This window comes from Tenrec ecaudatus, chromosome 5, assembly GCF_050624435.1.
Source record: "Tenrec ecaudatus isolate mTenEca1 chromosome 5, mTenEca1.hap1, whole genome shotgun sequence".
NCBI classification, from domain to species: Eukaryota; Metazoa; Chordata; class Mammalia; order Afrosoricida; family Tenrecidae; genus Tenrec; species Tenrec ecaudatus.
Genome location: NC_134534.1, coordinates 131,799,440 through 131,818,410, shown reverse-complemented (window position 1 = coordinate 131,818,410; position 18,971 = coordinate 131,799,440). Strand labels below are relative to the sequence as shown.

Genomic DNA, 18,971 nt, shown 5'->3' with positions numbered 1-18,971 from the left:
CGTGATACTGTTATTCCCCTGCTGCCGGCCATTTCTATTGCTTTCCGTTCTCCTCCGTGACCACCAGTACCACACGGAGCACTCGTGTGAGCTTGTCCCCAGCTGTGGACTGGGAAGCTGTGTCTCGGGTGGTGGTTACCCGCCACTGAGTCAGCTCCGACTCCCAGCGACCCTGTGTCCAGCAGAACATCGTCAGCCCCATCCTCGGGGCCGTTGGTCAGCTTGAGGCCATTGCTGCAGCCACTGTGTGGGCCTCGGAGGCTCATCTTCCTGTACCAGACAATATGCTACTGTGATAGCTGGGGTTTGATTGGCTAATTTTTAGCAGTAGATCACCAGACCTTTCTTCCTGTTTTATCGTCGTCTGCAAGCTCTGCTGGCTGAAACCTGCCAACCAGGGGTGACCCTACTGATATTTGAAAACTGGTGGCCCCCAGTTTCCTAGCAGCACCCAAGCCATCGCAGCACCACAGCTGGCAGAAGGGTGGCAGCTTTCTAGACTGAACGCGGATGGGTGGCTGCATACTGACTGGTGGGATTACTGGATTCCAGAGTGTGTGGTGTTTATTCATTTTCATTGTAGATACTCCCCTTCATCATATCGGAGATTTTCCCCATGTTTCTTTACCTAAAAGGGTTGGATTAATAATCCCTAAGATCTCCTGTAGCTTCCAGATACTTTTAATCTAAAACATTTCTTCTTTCAAAATATGATCATTAAGGAGTATCTAGAACTTCATGGAAACGAAGTGGGAGCTTGTCAAAAGCATCACACATCTTTAGTGAAGTACCTAAACTCTTCAAGTTCAAGACAGTCAGGTGCAAACATGGTACCAACTCTGAGGGCAATAAGCAGTCCTTTAAAACATACCTTAAGTCCAGATCTGATTGCCCCCGCGCCTGATTTTTCCTCTTCAAGGAACTTAGCTTGTAAAGATATTTCTCACCCCTTCTAAAGGGATCCATGTATTTATTCGTTCATTTGATTAACTATATATTGAGCCATTGTTATATATAAAGCTCTTTTCTATAGAGATGAACCAGCCACTGAGGTTCCCGATGTTCTGAGCTTGGATTAGAGTCCAGGGAAGACAGACTAGAACATAAACACATACATTAATATGGTGTGTTCAGGCATAGAAAATGTACATATGAGTACTTGCCAAACTATTTATTGTGCTTTGAAAATAACAGAAATTGAAAATAACCTAAATGTTCATCAGTAGAGAATTTCTAAAGAAATGGTGATAAATCCACATAAGCAATGCATAGGGGTTCTTAAGAATAATGATGCGACTGTGTTAGACTTAGTGGGACATCCACGGTCTATGAGGGGCTTCAAAAATTCATGGAAAAATAGAATTAAAAAGTAATGTAATTTTCCCACAAACTCTTTGAAGCTCCTTCATATTTAAGAGCAATAAGAACAAATGGCAGAATAATATATCAATGCTGGCAGTGAGGGTTTTGGGGTATGAAGTCACGTTATATAAGGATGTGTTTAGGTGGATCGATTGGGGGTTTGATGTCCATGGTAGAAGATCTAGCAGTAACCTGTATCTCCCTGGTCATATATATGTTGAGTGATGTAAGGAGTTGAAATTTTCCTTTATGTACTTTGGATTTAAAATTTGTTTCCCAAACTTATATCACACCTCTTTTTAAATGGAGGGAAGGAGGCACTAAATCAAAAATAAAATGTGGCACATTTAAATGTCCTGATAGCAAAAGATATCAACAATATGCTCTGAGCGAAAGAAGAAAGATGCAGAAGAGTTTTTGTGTGCCTTCCATTTAAATGTATCGTCCTCTCACACGTGTTTGTTGAAAGCTTACTGTGTGCCAAGCACAGATGGGTACTTGGAACACAACAGTCAGTCCATGTTGTCAAGCAAATGTCAGCTCATAGTGACCCTGAGGGCAGAGTAGAACAGCACCCCAGCCCCGGGTTTGCTAGGCTGTACACCTTTATAGCTGACGGCCTTGAACCCTTTCACCTAGCAGTCAAGCACGAACTAGTGTGCCACCCACCCGGGCTCCCATTGCTGCGGGAGATAAACAGAAGTAAATACTTGAAAGGTGGGAGCTTTAGATGGTAGGATGTACTGTCGTGAAAAGGACCAATGACATCTTGAGAAAGTATCATTGATAGGTATAAGGGTTGTAGACTGAGGTTTAAGTGGGCTGGGCTGGGCTGGGCAGCCTCACAGGTAGATCTGAGTAACTACCTGCAGTAGAGGAGGAAGCAAGTCATCAGGTGTCTGAAGGAAGAGCATTCAAGCAAAAGGGGACCAGAGTACTAAGCCGACCTTGGTGGAAGAATAACAAAAAGAACCAGTAAGGGATTCAGTTAAAGGGGCAAGAAGTTTATAATGGAATCAGACAGGGGCCCATTAGATCAGGTGTCCTCAAACTATGGCCCGCGGGCCACATGCGGCCCGCCGAGGACATTTATCTGGCCCGCCAGGTGTTTTGCCCTATTTGTTTTTTTACTTCAAAATAAGATACGTGTAGTGTGCTTAGGAATTTGTTCATAAATTTTTGTTAAACTATAGCCCGGCCCTCCAACAGGTCTGAGGGACAGTGAACTGGCCACCTGTTTAAAAGTCTGAGGACCCCTGCATTAGATGCTTGTGGTAGGTCTCAAGGCCTTGGCTTTTCTGTAGGTGTAAAGGGAAGCTGTCCAAGGGTTTTGAGCAAAGGGCTGACATGTGTGACTTCAGTTTTAACAGCATCTGTCTGCTCCTGTGGTTTAACTAGACCAAAATGGATAGGAGGCAGTGGGTACGGGGAGAGCAGTAGAAGATTATGATAATCCAGATCAGGGATGCTTGATGGTTGTCCTTCTTTCAAGTGGAGATGTAGAGGTCGGGATGTGGTCAGATTTTGGAAATACTTTAAAAGTAAAGCCCGTAGATTCGAGCTCATGTCCCATATGAGCAGATAGGAAGCTGTGTTAGACCGAGTTCTCTAGAGAAAACGCAATCAGTGACGCTTATCTGTGGATAGAAAGAAGGAAACGGGTCTCCAGAAAGTGGCTCCAGTAGATGGAGATAGTTGTCCGTCAGGTCTCTTCAAGCCGATGAGTCAGATGGAGGGTTCTCCTGATCCACGCAGTTGCCGAGGCCGATGGACCAGGGAGCAGGAAGAGGAAGCCAGAACCAGGCTCGTGGAGACAGAGTGGATGACTGCAAGACAACCCACAGGTCAGGCCGCAGAGTCAAATGAAGCCAACGTCCCCAGACAGCACGGCCAGCCAGGGGCTCAAATCCCAAGAACCGGAGCTTCCTGAGACAAACGTAGGGTCCGACCAGCAAGCAGAGTGAGGGACGCCCTCCCTCAGGTCTGCTGAAAGAGGCACAGGCCACACACGGCAAGGAAGCACCTTGCAGTGGCAGCAGGGCTGTGACCTGAGGGAGGAGGCTCCTTCATAAAATTATTCTGTTACGAGGATCTCCATATAGCCCCTCCCTGGGGGACAGACAACAGAAAAGTGGGTGAAGGGAGACATCAGGCAGTGTAAGACATGATAAAATAACAATAATTTATAAATTATCAAGGGTTCATGAAGTGGGGAGGGCAGGGAGGGAGGGAAAAATGAGGAGCTGATACCAAGGGCTCCAGTAGAAAGCAAATGTTTTGAGAATGATGTTGGCAACAAATGTACAAATGTGCTCGACACAATGGATGGATATCTGGATTGTGATAAGAGTTTTTTTTAATTATTCGATTCTATTGAACCATCTCATGGGGGAGGCCTCAGTGGCCAAACTCCTGAGAATCTAGGCCCAGTAAAGCTGACACAAAACCTAACTAATACAAAAGGGCTGAACTGGTTCATCGGCTCGCACCCAGGTCCTTGGAAGGATGGAGCGAACATTTAGGGAGCAGTGTCCCTTAGAGGGGAAGGTGGTTAATGCCGTTGGCTGCTGACCAGAAAATTGGAGTTCAGGTCCACGCTCAGAAGAAAGGCCTGATGATCCATTTCTGAAAAAATCCACCTTCGGAAACCCTGTGGAGCAATGGGGTCCCCATGAGCTGCAGTGAACTTGAGGGCGGTTGCTTGCTTGCTTGCTGGCTCGCTTGCGAAAGTGGAGCAGATGTGAACAGAAAGGTCAATGCCATGGCTTTGGGCGAGCCCTGAGCCTCCGAGTGGAGAGAGCGCATAATGAGTTGTGAGTTCAGAGTTCTGGGAAATATTAATCTGGAATTCAAAACTAGGAAGCTGAATGAGAAAATCAGGAAGGAAATATAAACAGGAGATAAGATCAAGGGTTTTAAGGTCACAGAGCTAGGGAGGAGTGCGTGCTAAAGAGGCAGCGTTTACAGCAGACGTTCTCAACCTTCCTCATGCCACGACCCTTGCATACAGCTCCTCATGTGGTGCTGACCCCCAACCATGACATTTGTTCGATGCTACTTCATAACTGTCATTTTGCTACTGTTATGCATCAGGCAGCCCCTGTGAAAGGGTCGATTGACCCCCAAAGGGGTCGCGACCCATAGGAGGTGGCTGAGAACCACTGATCTAGAACCTAAGCGGCCTAATAGAGGGGCATGTCGGAGAATTTTTAATGTTCATGGTAAATGGAAGCAAAAGAGAATGGAATTTGGATTATATGAGAAACCTAGTTTACTATTTATGTAATTCAGCAGCATTTGAATTTTTATGATAAAATTTGGTAAAAGTAAGAGAGAAAAAAACATGCTTCAGTATTTTAGAGGAGGTTAGCCCAGAAATGCGATGGTCCAAAATCAACTTCTTTAGAACTATTGGCCATTGCTTAGGATTTTTATTTTATAAAAAATAGATAAGAATTCATTTTATGTTTAAACTGGTTTAATCATAGAAATAACCACCCAGTGAAGAGAAACTACAGTTGATACTGATCAAGCATGCCATAATTAAAAGTATGGAGTAGGAGTGGGCCAAATAGAAATATTTTAAAAATGAAATATATGGTTCTGCTCAATGTATGAGACTAGAAATTATTTACAATTTATTTGCTATGATCCATATATTAGAAACATGTATTACTTCATACATTTCGCTGTCCAACACTTCTTTACGTCTGTGATAATTCAGTTCAATATGCCCATACAACATCACTTAGGGAGTTAAAATACAGGAAATCAGGATACACGGCATATTTAAAAGGTAGACATGTGTCTTAGGGCTGTGCTATCCAACACAGTAGCCACTAACCCTGTGTGGCTGTGAAATATTGGAAACGTGGCTAGTTCCGGTGGTGGTTTTCCGTAGGAGTACAATGCTGGTGATGGTATTAAGCGCCATCCAGTCAGTGCCGACCCTTAGTGTGTACAGTAGACTCAACAGACCGGTGCCCCATGCCGTCCCCACAGTGGCTGCTCGGTTTGAGCCCGTCGTTGGCCCCGTACTGCTCTGTGGTACCACGCAGAACTGATCACTCCTGGAAAAGTGTCCCAAGTTCAGGAGACAAACTCACTATTCTTTCTTCCCCGGAGCATTCTGCCTGTACTTCTACCAAGACAGATCATTCATTCTTCTGGCAGCCCATAATATAGTCCGTATTCGTTTCCAATACCTTAGTTCAGAAGCATCAGTTCTTCTTCAGTCTTCCTTATTCATTGTCTGCCTTTCATATGTATATGAGGGAATTAGTTTTCAGAGACTTCATTGCTCTCCAGCACTTTGAAAGGGTCTTTTTTTTTTTTTTTAGCAGATTTGCCCCATGACCTATGTCCTTTGACTTTCTTGAGGACAACTTCCATGGATCCAAGTAAAATACAGTGAAATCCTTGTTAACTTCACTATTTTCTCCATTTATCGTGATATTGCTTATTGATCCAGGAGTGAGGACTTTTGTGTTTTCCCTTGCGTACTTGATTGTAACACTTCATAGGAAGAAAATAATATAAGCGGTCCATCATTTTTATATTGGTTATGTGTTTAAATAATAATTTTAGATATATTAGGTTAAGTAAAACATTATATTAAGTAAAACATTATAAACCACTTTACTGTTTTAATATGGGTGCTAGAGAATTTAAAATTATATTTATAGCTTGCACTAAATTTCTATTAGACTATGCTGGTTGAGGCCAGGGGTTTTTGCATGGTCCATGATCTAAGAATGTTTGCTAACTGGTTTTTAATGGTTGGGATGAAACGCTGAAAGAATGATACGTGCAACATGTGAAAAGTTTTCAAAATTCAGATGTCAACATCTTCACTATATCCTAATGCTTATTTAGTAGAATTGGCTTACAACATTGGGCTCTACCAAAAGTAAACATTGTTCAAGTTACTTTTTCTCCTATTGTAAGTACCTACATAACAGCCTGTGTCTTACCCCTTGGCTCACAGAGTCAAAAATAATATATGGGCTTTTGCCCAAGAAATTTGCAAACCTCGGGTCTAGAGGGTGAAGGTTCAACTTCTGTATGTTCACTGCCCCTTTCTTTGCTTCAGTGTCTCTGAGACTGTTTTTTAACTTAGAACCCTGGACTTCAGCATTGTTATAGGATCAACAATTTATTATTATTATTATTAGACCTCGAGGCTTTATGAGTGGCATAAAAGTCTTTGAAAGGGGTCCTCCTTTTACATTTCAGTTGGAAAATGTTCTCTACCCAGTACGGAGAATGTGGTAAACGTGGGGTTGGAGAGGGAGCGTTGGTTCGGATTTCCCTGGTCCTGACCTGGTGAAGTTGATGCATACATGCCTTGAACGAGATGCGCTCAGTGCAGATGTGGTGCACTTACTAATAGCTGATTCCTGTGCTCTTTTCTTGAAGTTGAACGAAGGAGGAGATTTAACATAAACGACCGCATTAAAGAACTAGGTACTTTGATTCCCAAGTCAAATGATCCGTGAGTACAATTGCATGTTAATCTGCATCATTTATTCTTTCATACCTTAATGTGGTTTTTTTTCATATGTGGTAAAAATATTCATTTATAAAATATTAGGTTAACAAAGAGTAAAGAATTTTTCCCAAGCCCTTTGCTCCCTCAATAATTTTCACACCCTTCTTTTGCTTAATAGTGTCATTGAGCTGAACTTTCTCGGTGATGCACTGAATGTTGGACATGAAGTTTTTAGCTTTGGGTGTGAGGAAGCAGTTTCTTGGAATCTGAAAATACCTGGCAAAGAAATACGGCACTACCCAAAAAAGAAAAAAAATCAATAGAACATGTAATACAGAGTTTAACAGCTGTTTTTTTTAAAAAAGCAAGTTTTGTTGTCTCTTTTCAATTTGTACAGTGTCTATAGGTGCTGAGGCACAAATATTGGAAACTTCAAGCATAACATTATTCAACAGATTAAATGTTCATGTTTTCAAAATGCTTGATGCTGTCTTTGAATATGTTTGCATTAAGGAGAAGCCAGCTAATGTCGATTTTAACCTCTGGTACCCCCAGAAGGAACAGTTGCGAAGATAATTTTTTCGTGTCTCCTCTACCAGTCTTCTAGATACCCGCACCGTCAGCTAATAGGACAGCGCATACATGATCCTTATCATTAGCAATGGGCCCAGTTAAGTCGGGCTCGGGGCGTATGCACTTTAATGGCCCCCACAGGCGTTGTATGAAAGTAGCCTGTGAATATGACCTTTTAGCTGCCTGATAAAATGTAAAGATGCAATCAAGCATTATCCATGCAAGGCTTCCTGCATTTGCCATTCACGTTATTGTCAGGGAATTTGTGACAAATAAATTGGCGCCCTCGCCCACTGTGAGGCGGTTTTGATAAATGTTCACGCACTATTCCCATCTTCCACATTTTGTTTTTTCCCAGCTTCCCAGGAAAGCCATTCTGAAACTGGAAATCTTGAGAATCTCAATTCTGCAGCACAATTGACCCAACAAGGGGCTGCGACCTTCCTTTCCTACAGCCAGTCTTGCATGCTCTTTGGAATGGAATTCCCATTTAGCGCATTCCTTTAAACTAGCATGTGACTCTTTAGCAACATATTATGAAACGAAGGGGCTGCAGCAAATGCTCGTTTTTCATATCTCCTCTCTCCATTGTGGGAGGATAGTTATGTGTTTATAATCTGCCCTGATAGTGATCGGACTGTGTCGGGTGGTTTTGCCCTGCCAGGTTTCTGGAGCTCCCCGGTATAGTCTGGCTGTTCTGGGTCTCTGTCCCAACCCTCTCTCCCCCCAGGCCAGGCCTGCCTCTGCTGGTTTTGCAGAGAGGATCCGAACACAACTCTGAAAAATAAATTCATTAAAAGAGTCATTTTTGTTAAAAAAAGAAGAAGAAGAAGAAAATTCGTAAAAGCCCAGACATCTATTTGATTGATTTCAACTTGGAAGGATGCAAAATTGAAGCCAATTGACTGAAATTGCCATGTCATAAGAACTTTGAGTAGCTGCTTGTGTCTTCCAAAACGAGTTCTCACCTACTTGGACTAATTGGGGCACGGTTCATTATGATTCTATTTCTCTGTGGCTGCCCGATTTCTGCAACTTTGATCTCAGCGCAGCACATTGAGGCTGCTCCCTCCCTGCCCCCTGTCCCCCTGAGAAACTCTGGACACCTCCCGAGTTGCCATCTTTGTTGCTTAGTCCCCAGGGTGTAACCCCAGAGGGTTCTCTGGGGGCAGTTCTTCCGCCACTCTGGGGAGAACTTCTGTTTTGTTCTCCAGCTAACTCTTGTGAGGATCAATTACTCGCTTGTTTTAATGGCTCTCCATTTGCGTGTCCCACCTGATACTTCCGATCTGCTTTTAGTGTCTGTAGACTGAGGGTAGGTGAGTCTCCATCCCTTAAATGGGATGTTTGCTTTCTTTATTGTCATTGTCTTGACCATCATCAATTCTTGTCTGTCGAGGGGCTCAGAGTAATTAAAGCACTATAGAAAGACACTATACTTAGGTCAGTATTATTCATTATGAATAGTTATTTTCTGGGGCACTATAAACTTTTTAAATGCTCCCCTCCCCCCTTTAATGACAGTCTTCATGTTACTGTACAGGAGGACGTTGGCTAGCACTACGGGGTGGTGCCCCAAGTTTCAGGTGCCTGGGTTTGAATATGAACCAGCCCCTTATTGCATTCTATGGCTTTAGGGAAGATGCCTGAGATCTGTATACTTCTCATTTGTTTTTGTTTTTTTAAAAAGAATAGAATATTCTTACATAGTCTAGTTTGTTGGTTGGTTTCATTTTTAAGAATCTATCATCTAGGGAGAGTATTTACTAGTGGTTTAGAGCATGCTCCTGTGTTGAGGTTCCCAGACTCGCTGGCTTTGTCACTGCCCAGCTGTGTGATGCTATACAAATTACTCATTATGAGATGTTTCCCCATCTGTAAAATGGGGATACCATTAGTACCTACCTACTGAGATTGTCACGATTGGATGAGCGGCCAAACACAGATACATGCCCCTGGCACCTAATAAGTGCTATCAAAGGTACTCTAATTACTATGGTGAGCCCTTGACCCTTGGCACCTGCTCCATTAGTTGGATTGTGCTCTTAGCTGTTCAAATCACACTCACCTGAAGCATCTCCTTGGAGTAATAGCGTACCTGCAAGTGTGGTCTTGCCATTTAATCGACGAGGAAGATGAGGAAACAGAGAGTGAGGAAGGTGTCAGATAAGGCTCGTTATGATTATTCACTGGAAAACCCAGGCCTGCCACTCAATTCCCCAGCAATCAAGTCATGAGTTATTGTTTCTTTTTTTTTTTCCAAAACCTTAGCTTACTGTATCTAGCTGAGGGCGATGTCTATTCACTGCCATGATGTTGATTCGGACTCGGGGATCCTGTAGGACAGATTGGACCACTCCTGTGGCTTGCGGAGACAGTAACTTCACAGGAGTGGAAAGCCGCATCTCTCCTGCAGAGCGCCTGGTGATTTCAAACCGCTGGCCTTGAACTTCACCACCCTACTCATAACCAGTATGCCTCACGGCTCCTAGTTCAATGTATAACTCTGCTAAATGTGACTGTCTTGAATTATAGCAGTTTAAAATGGTGTCTAAGTGTTTGGCCTAATCAGCAGGCCTAAATTCACATTCGGACTCCCCCGTGTCTGGGCTGTGTGACTTGGGGCAGTGGAATCACCTCTGAGCCAGGCCATGGGCATTCTCTCTCGGTGCCCGGGCCCTGGTGAGGGTGAAGTCAGAGTATGTATGAGAGACGGTCGACCGTGTCTGGTACGTGGCAAGCATTGGCTGCATGGATGAGTCTCAACACTTAACGCCTGTTTTCATCCGTTTTCCTCAGAGACATGCGCTGGAACAAGGGAACCATTCTAAAGGCATCCGTTGATTATATTCGGAAGCTGCAACGAGAGCAGCAGCGCGCAAAGGAACTTGAGAACCGACAGAAGAAACTGGAGCATGCCAACCGGCATCTGCTGCTCAGAATCCAGGTGTGTAGCCATGCGTGCTGTCATGCTTACTGCGCGCTTCTCGTTGTTGCCTTCAGGTCAGCTTCAACTCATGGCAAGCCCATGTGCAGCAGCAGCAGGGCGAAGCACTGCCGTCTGCACCATGCGGGAGTCCTTGTCAGTCACCGTGTCCTTCAAGGTTCCTTGAAATCCAGAGGGCGGTTCTTTCTGCGTTATACCAGACAGTGTGCTCTTGGGATCTTTAGGGGTTTTGTTGGCTAATTATTGGAAGTAGATTAGCAGACATTTCTTCCTAATTTGTCTTAGTCTAGACACTCAACATTCCTGTCCATGCTGGTATTTGGAACAGGACTGCTAGTGGCGTGGAGTCGGGCAGCACAGCAGCGTGACTGCCAGGACAGTGCAACAAAGACGGGGGGGGGGGGGGGGTGACTGCATGCTGCTGGCTTGGCAGGTGGAAGAAGGTAGGGGACTAGCCCGTGATGACAGGCCTTGTTTATGGGCATCTTGGGGACACCTAGTGGAGGTGCCTTTTAGTTATGATGATGGTGACGAATGCTAAATATACTGTGAACCGACAGAAGAACGAATGGCTCTGCCTTAGAAGAAGTCCAGCCAGCATGCTCCTTAGAGCAGATGTGAGACTTCGTCCCACATACGTTGGACATGTTATCAGGAGAGGCCCACACCTGAAGAAGGACTTCATGCTTGGTTCGATAGAGGGCCAGCACAAAACCAGGAAGACCCTCAGTGCGGGGGATTGCCCCAGTGGCTGCCACCATGGGCTGAAACCCAGCGATTGTGAGAAGGACACAGGGGCACAGGCCCGGGCAGGGCACTGCTCTCTTGTACACAGGGTCGCTGTGGGCTGGGGCCAAATCGATGGGCGATATTACCCTCAAAGATAGTCATTGAAATAGAGTTATTTGTATCTTTAACTTCCGTCCTGTGGAGGTGGGGAGGGAGGAGTTTATAACGGGATGGACCGATGTCCATCAGTTCATTCAGCAAGTGCGCTGTCCAATCGTGTTACTCAGATGCAGAGTTTATTTCACAGAGCCAGTCATTTATGGTAATGGTTTCCGCGTTCCACCACATCGCTCCCATGGCCGGCTGTCACCTCTCTCCTTTCCCTGGAGGGTCAGCCAGAGGACCACTGTGCTGTCTAGGGTCTCCAGTGGCTGATTTTTCAGAATTGCTTCACCAGGCCTTTCTTCTGAGGTGCCTGGGGTAGTCTGGAACCTCCAGCCTTCCTGTTGGCACAGTGCTTATTGCCCCACCAGGGACTCTCTGCGTTGTGAACTAGAGGAGGTTATGTGGAATTGGAAAAGTCTCCCTCTACCTTTTCCCCTTTCTTGGCTTTGTTGTTTATTGTATGCTCTATCTTTCATCAGTTGGTGGGGGTGGTGTCCAGTCAGTTCCAATGCCCAGCAACCTTATGTAAGCCTAACCGAACAAAATGTGCCCCGCTCCCGCGTCCTGTTTGGGATCGCCAGCATCCTTGAGTTCCCTGCTGTACCCCCCACGTGTTCTGAGTGCCTTCCGACTCAGAGGGCTCACCTGCTAGCTCTCCATCGGGCAGTCTCGGCTTATCAGCCAGGAGGTCTCCGTGGCTAGTGCTGGAGACCGATCGCCAGCCCTGTCTCCCGAGGTTGTCTTCGTATGGCGTGCCAATGAAACCTCGCCACCGTGGGGGTGACCCTGTTGGCGTTTGAAGAACTGCTGATGCACCGTCCCGTGTCACGGGAACACGAAAGCCACCCCAGTGCAGCAGACTGGCAGGTGGTGGCGGCCGCCTCAGTTAGTCACCGCAGGTTCGCCTTCCCCCAAACCCAGCATGCCCACGCCCAAAAGCTGTGTGTGTGTGTGAGCACACCACGTCCGTAGGTAAGCTCTAAAGTGCCATAACGATTCTGAAGACTCCAGAAGTGGGGTCTTGTTTTATTCTCAGGTTGCAGGCGTGTCCTACGCATGAACTGCAGCTATTGTGAAACCTGCAAACTGGGCTTGGTTTGTGTCCAGTGGCAGTGTGAGGCAGCCGGGGTGAGCACTTGCATGTCGTAGAAAACCCTTTTAATTAGGGACGATCTGCCACGCCAACAGCCAGAGTTCTGGAGATGCGACACATCATGTTATTTAGAACTACAAGTCATGCTTTAATCAACTGATAAACATTTTTAATTAAACAACAAAGGATTCGAGTAGGATGTTGGCCTCCCTTTAGACAACTTTTTATTTTATGAAAAGGCAAACTGCATGCGTGGGGTGTCGTTCTTATTATTGTGTGTGGGGGGGGTGGGGAGGGTGTAGATTTTCAGGTCTGAATGTTTTCAGCGTGGACCTAAGGGCGCCTTTTCATCTTCACTCTAACTGATGCATGCAGAAATTTTCACAGACGAAAGAGCATGAAAGCTTAATACCACTGGAATTGCCGCTTTATGAAATCACCCAGGGCTTCCCCTTGGTGTCCGGAGAGCCCCGTGCTTCTGGGGGTGCTGTGAAGGGACACACGGCTACGTGTGCCATGTCTGGGGCATCCTGGATCTTACAGGGTTGCTTCCGAGATGGCTGCCTCCAGCCAAACCATGTTCAGGGTCACTGCACTGGACCTTTAGGGACAGCCCCTTTCTTGGCCCGTGGGCATAGGCTGAGAAGTCATCCTGTGGTGGAGAGTCCCATTACCTCTTTGATTGTGACAAGGCGGCATGCTTCATACTTATCCTCTGTTTTGACTGTTTTTATTGCCCTGGTAGCCTAAACAATGATTGAGACAGATCTTACATGTTCAGCAGAGAGTGGGCTGGGCTCTCCCTGGTTCATTCTAGAAAGGGAAAACAGAAAGAGCTGGTTGGGAGGCATTGGATAATGTGGGCTGGAGAAGCCACTGACCCTCGGGAAAAATAGATAAAGAAAAAATATATATATTTAAATACTTAAACAAAAACAACTCTACCATCGAGTCATTTCTGATTTCTAGCGACACGCCAAGAAACCCTGTGGGTTTTTGGCATTTTAAATCTTGCTGGAAGGAGAAAGCCTCGTTCTCTTCCATAGAGCACCTGGTGATTCCGAACTGCTGACCTTGGAAGCAGCCCAGCACGTAACCCACTGAGCCAGCAAGGAAATGCAGCGGGGAACAAACAAAGCTGTTTGTCTTACAGAGGAGCGGTTTCTTGTGGAATAAGAACCACAACATTTTTTCTTTGCCTTGGTGAGATGGATTACAGGGTGCCTCTTGCCCTTGGTTCGCTTGGATAGACAGACCTTCGCCACATGTGCCTTGCCACGACTCACTACACCGGAGCCCCAAATTTGCTTTAGCTCATGATTCAAGTGGCTTTTCCCATTGTACCCCTAAAGCACAATCAGTGCTACCATGTGACGTCCACACAAGCTATTGAGTATTTATAGCCTCGCGGCTTAGTAACTACTTGGAAAAATAGAACAGAATTGAAAGAAAAAGTGGCGTTCTGGTTTTCTTTTAAAATAACCGCAGTGGCCGGTGGGACCTGTGTGTGTTGAGCCCTGCAGAGCTTCTCAAGCCCTGGCATCACGTGGCGCCCCAACTCCCTCGTTGGTCCATTCCTCACCCACTGCCACACGGCACCACCCCTCAGCACAGCGGCCTTCACACGCGCTGCTCGGCCAGAGTGCCGCGTTAGCAACAAGAAGGCAGCACAGGCCAAGGCTGCAACCCTGCGCTCTGGTTCACGGTCACTCTCCCACTGGGGTCGCTGTGTGTCTCATGAATTTGGTCGAGTGCCCCGTCGATTTACTGCAGCCTCCCTGGGTACTTAAGGACCAAGTTTGGAAACCTTGGCGCTGTATTACTTCATGTTTCCTTAGCATTTTTTCAAAATTGCTTCTTTCTGATTAAAAAGGAAAACAAGCAAATGTAACCTCATCATGAGCATTATTATCTGCGGGATTGTGTCTCTGTTTCTAAAATATATTAAAAACCCGATTTGCAAACTAAACGACAATGTCACATGCTACGCTTGGAAACCCATTGGCCCCGAGGGGATCCCGACTCACGGTTGGGGGAGCACTGCTCCCCAGGGCTTGCTTCCTTGTCTGTGACCTTGACCGGAGCAGGCGGTCTAGGAATGTGAAAGTCGTTGACTTGAAAGAGCAAGCGACTATTCTTTTGACGCCTCTGTCCCCCGTTTCTGTTTCTCTGTTAGGAACTTGAAATACAAGCTCGAGCTCACGGCCTGTCCCTCCTTCCATCCATGGGTCTCTGCTCGCCAGAGCTGGTGAACCGTGTCATCAAGCAAGAGCCAGTCCTTGAGAACTGCACCCAAGACCCGCTCCAGCATCACACAGACCTCACGTGCACGACCACCCTGGATCTCACAGATGGTACCATCACCTTCACCAACAACCTGGGAGCCGGGACGGAGAGCCACCCAGCCTACAGCAGTGTCCCCGGCAAGATGGGCTCCAAACTGGAAGACATCCTGATGGACGACACGCTCTCTCCTGTTGGCGTGACTGACCCGCTCCTCTCCTCGGTATCGCCCGGAGCTTCCAAAGCCAGCAGCCGGCGGAGTAGCATGAGTATGGAGGAGACGGAGCACACGTGTTAGCAAAGCCTCGCTGACCCGCGGCCTCAGACTGCTCCCGTTCTTGATTCTTAGAGTTACCCAAATCCTTAGCCATTGGCCCAGACGGGGCTCTCCTGAGAATTTTCCTTTAATATGAATTTTTTTTCACGCTTTATTGATAGCCCAGGATATATTTTATTTTTAGAATTTTGTGAAACAGACTTGTATATTCTATTTTACAACTACAAATGCCTCCAAAGTATTGTACCGTACGTGTACAGTATCTGTGAACTGCATTCACCATGGACTTTAACTTTCTGAGCAAGGGGATTTTGCATCAGAGAAATGTCTGTCCATTTTTATTCAGGGGAACCTTGGTTAGAGATTTATATGCCCGTGACTTCCTTTGGGGATTAAATATAAGATTTAATTGAAAGAATGTAAAGCAACCAAAAAAGAGAGAGAGGGAAAAAAATCCATACCAACTTGTTTCCATTTTGTAAATCTATTGATTCACTGGTACTGCCTTAAAGATACAGTACCCCTTAAGCATTGTTTAATCTTTATGCTATAATATTGAAAGAAATGTTCCATTCTATAAAAGACAGCAGCCACCTAAATAAGAGTAGCCATTTCCGGGAGGACTGTCCAGCTAGAAAGCACAGGTGCCGCCTGCACTGGCAGAGTTAGGAGGCGCTCGAAGGTGGAACCACATTGTATGCTCTTTCTAAGCAGCTCCGGTTCCACTCTCTCCCTCAATGCGTGCGAGTCCACTCTTCATGAAAAATATTTTCTTTCAAAATGGAAATGAATATCCTCTCCAAAGTGAAAAATTGAGGAGCACTGACAGTTGGTTTTCCTTTAAAAAAATTTTTTTTAATTTTAATTCAAAAAATTCTTTTTGGTTATATTTAAAAAACCAGAAACTGGGTACATTTCTAAATTTTTATTTTTACATTACGTTTTACTGTTCCTTTGATTTGTACAGATTCCTTACTATTGCCATTCTTTTCAATATATTTGTATTACTTTTTTGTAAGAAGATGCATCTTCCACTGAGACGTTTTCCATATTTTTACAGCTCACTGGTGGTTCCTCATTCTTTGTACTCACACGCAAGAAGACTTTCCTGCCAGGCCTTGTGTTTCAGGAGAGCTTTTGTGCATATTTTGTATATTGCAGTGTCACTCAGAACTGCTTTTTCCACACATTTAAGGAGTAGTATTCATAGGTCAAAACCAGACTTTCTAGGGAAAATAAACTTACATATTTATTTTTAGTGATATAAAAATAGCCATATTCTTGGAGATGGGTAACTATAGCTTAAGTATGCCCAATTACAGTCATTTAAATTGGTGATTAGTTAAGCAGACCTTGCTGATTTTTTATTTCCTTTCCTTTTTTGAGAGAAATGCTGTATTGGCAAATTACTGTTCCTTGATAACAATGTTTTAACAAGCAGCAATGTTGTAAAGTTAGTTTCAGTGCGTTATCTACTTGTATAGTCCTATGCAATAGCAGTAGTGTGGTGTATGTCCTAAAAGGCCAGGGTGTTTTCTCCAGATGATACGTCATGAGCCAGGCTATTGGATGGGATATCTTAAGAACGGCCTACAATTAGATAGTGAGTGGCGTAAAGCATATCTATTCAGAATGAAGTGCCTTAAATCGAGCAGCTGTCATTTGGGAGCCAGCACTGACTGACTGAGCTGTAACGTAGGAGAAAGCTTCAGGATGGCACCTATAGTCCAGAGGAACATGTAGCGTCGTGCCTACGTAGACAATATAAGAGCTTCCAATTTCCCTTCAGATATTTGTAATATTAAATATATTTTAGTGACAGAGTGCCAATTTCATTCATCAGGAAACCTTATTCGAGAGGGTTTTTGTGTTGTGTTTCGTTTCGTCTTTCAGTGTTTAAATGTCAAATGTGAATTGGTGGTGAGTGATGGAGGGTTGAGAGAGGAGGAGTGAGTGTCTAATGTATGAATGGATGGCGTACGTGAAAATAATCAACTGCATAGTTCCCATGCGTGTTGGGCAATGAGAACCCTTGGAGACGTTGATGATCAGTTTTATAGCTTTATTACGTAAGGGGGTAGGGAAAATAAGTTCCCATTCTTTCAACCCCCTTAATTGTATAGCTCTCTTTTTAGAATAGTGATGCAAATCTGCATGAACAGCCAATTGTACCATAGTGTTCACGGATACAATCATGGCATTGTCTGTTTTCCTCTTCATATTTATGTGGCGGGGGGAGGGACGGAAGTCAGAGATACAAGGCTATGCTTCTTATTTTCCTTAGCTGGCTTTGAAGGCTTTTTAAAAAGAGCAGTGTTGACTAACTCATGGCCAAGGGACTAGGGTCAGAGTGAAGCAACCTTCCAGAACGCTCTGGCATCACGTACCACTGCCCTGAGTCCCGCAGCTCCTGGGCTTGCCACCACCTGCTCCGTGCCCCCGTGTTCTTAAAAGACCATTTCTGGGAGTTGCAGGTGAGCTAGCCCAGGAGATTACTGCAACCTGGGGGGTGGTTTTATTTATTTCTTTTTTTGCCAAATAGTGTGTGGATTTGTTTTAGGGGCTCCTTGAGCCGAGAGGAGGTGGTTTGGAGTGCCCCACACCGCTTCCCCCATCTCTGGGGTGCAGAACTGGGACTCCGATGGAGCCTCCAGGTGGAGTATCCAAAAAGCCAAAATTGTCCACCTGCCTCTGCGTAAGGCAATGGAACTACCAAAACTTCTGACTTTGCCAAAAACCATACAGCCCACATGGTCATTTGGGTCTTTCTGGTTGTTTTTAAATAATAAAGCAATAAGAACAAATGGAATACATAGGAATTGTAAAGACCAAAAGTAAAAGCACAAAGGAATGCACTTAATATTTGTGGAGAAATGCACTGGGGAGAGGTTGATGTTGAAAACGGTATATAAAGGAAAAGAACCCTATTTCTTGAAAAACTTACAAATGACTGTCTCTTGTGGACTCTCGGTACTGTAATGTTACTATTAGTCACCTGCTGTCGGTGCAGCAATAATTTCTGTATGGTCCATACCACTATATATTATGGATCGATATTAATGTATCCAATGAAATAATGAAACTGTTGTTCTTGATAGCCTCATTAAAGCGTTTGGTTTTTCACATAGTGCTGGCCAGTTGTGTTTAGTTTGATGCCTATTGGGGATGTGTTTGCCTTATCCAACAATGATTTTGAACACACATTTGCCTTGTATTTAATGAAGGACCGAGTCCATAAAAAGTTTGTTTCATACCAGTACACACTTTAATTTATCTTAAATCTCACTCTAGGATGTGAATTTTTAATTTTAAATAGTTTGATTACTTTATGACTTGCAATCAAATGAATTAAAATTATGCAGCTTATTTTTCCTCCTCCCATTGGAGGGAGATGGTAAAATTCTCCATGCCAAGGATTTGTTTTAGATTCAGTAGTTTTATTTAAGAGAGTTTAGTGATATGTGGTTTTATAAGATGAAAAATTGTCATAGAAATCCTTGCATATTTACAGAGAAGATAATAGGTTCTTTAAATATAAATTTACAATAACGAGAGCTTAATGTACCAAGGCTGCCAGCTGCTCCTGGCGTTTGCTTCTTTTTTAATTGAGTATTTACGAATCACTTATAAATGTTGGCTATGAATTGGAAACTGTCAGACAAAACCTATCTTTATTCCCTCTCTAGACCCTAAACTTCTGCCCTTTTAAAATATTCTACCTTAACCTCTGGAGAAACCAAGTGAAAAACTTTCTGTTAACATTTCTTATCAGATTGTCAGCTCATTGCCTACGGCTTCTTCCTTTTTAAAAATTTTCCTTCCTCAAATTATAATTTTCAATAATCTAAACTTTTCCTTTCCAGTGTTATTTGAATTATTTATAATTCCCAGGAAATAAGACTGTGTAATATCTCCAAGCCCTGTGCAAACGCAGGAAGATTTCCTCCCTGAACGAGATTTTCTGGTTGAAACTGACGGCAAGTGAGGTCGGAAGTTGGCGGAGTCCGTTTCAAGATGAGTACAGCAGCTCTTTCTGGTTGTTTTCCAAGCA

At 44.5% G+C, this 18,971-nt stretch overlaps 1 protein-coding gene across 2 annotated transcripts in view; it reads left to right on the top strand.

Annotated features, from left to right (window-relative positions):
* The window catches only part of MITF (melanocyte inducing transcription factor), a 295,608-nt gene extending 277,599 nt beyond the window's left edge, over nucleotides 1–18,009 (top strand). For both annotated transcript variants that reach the window (XM_075549901.1, XM_075549900.1), the window contains exons 8-10: nucleotides 6,781–6,856; nucleotides 10,226–10,373; nucleotides 14,537–18,009. In XM_075549901.1, coding sequence (XP_075406016.1) covers nucleotides 6,781–6,856; nucleotides 10,226–10,373; nucleotides 14,537–14,941 — 629 coding nt within the window. In that variant the 3' untranslated portion in view covers nucleotides 14,942–18,009. The remainder of the gene's footprint in view (nucleotides 1–6,780; nucleotides 6,857–10,225; nucleotides 10,374–14,536) is intronic.
* Nucleotides 18,010–18,971: the final 962 nt, after the last annotated feature.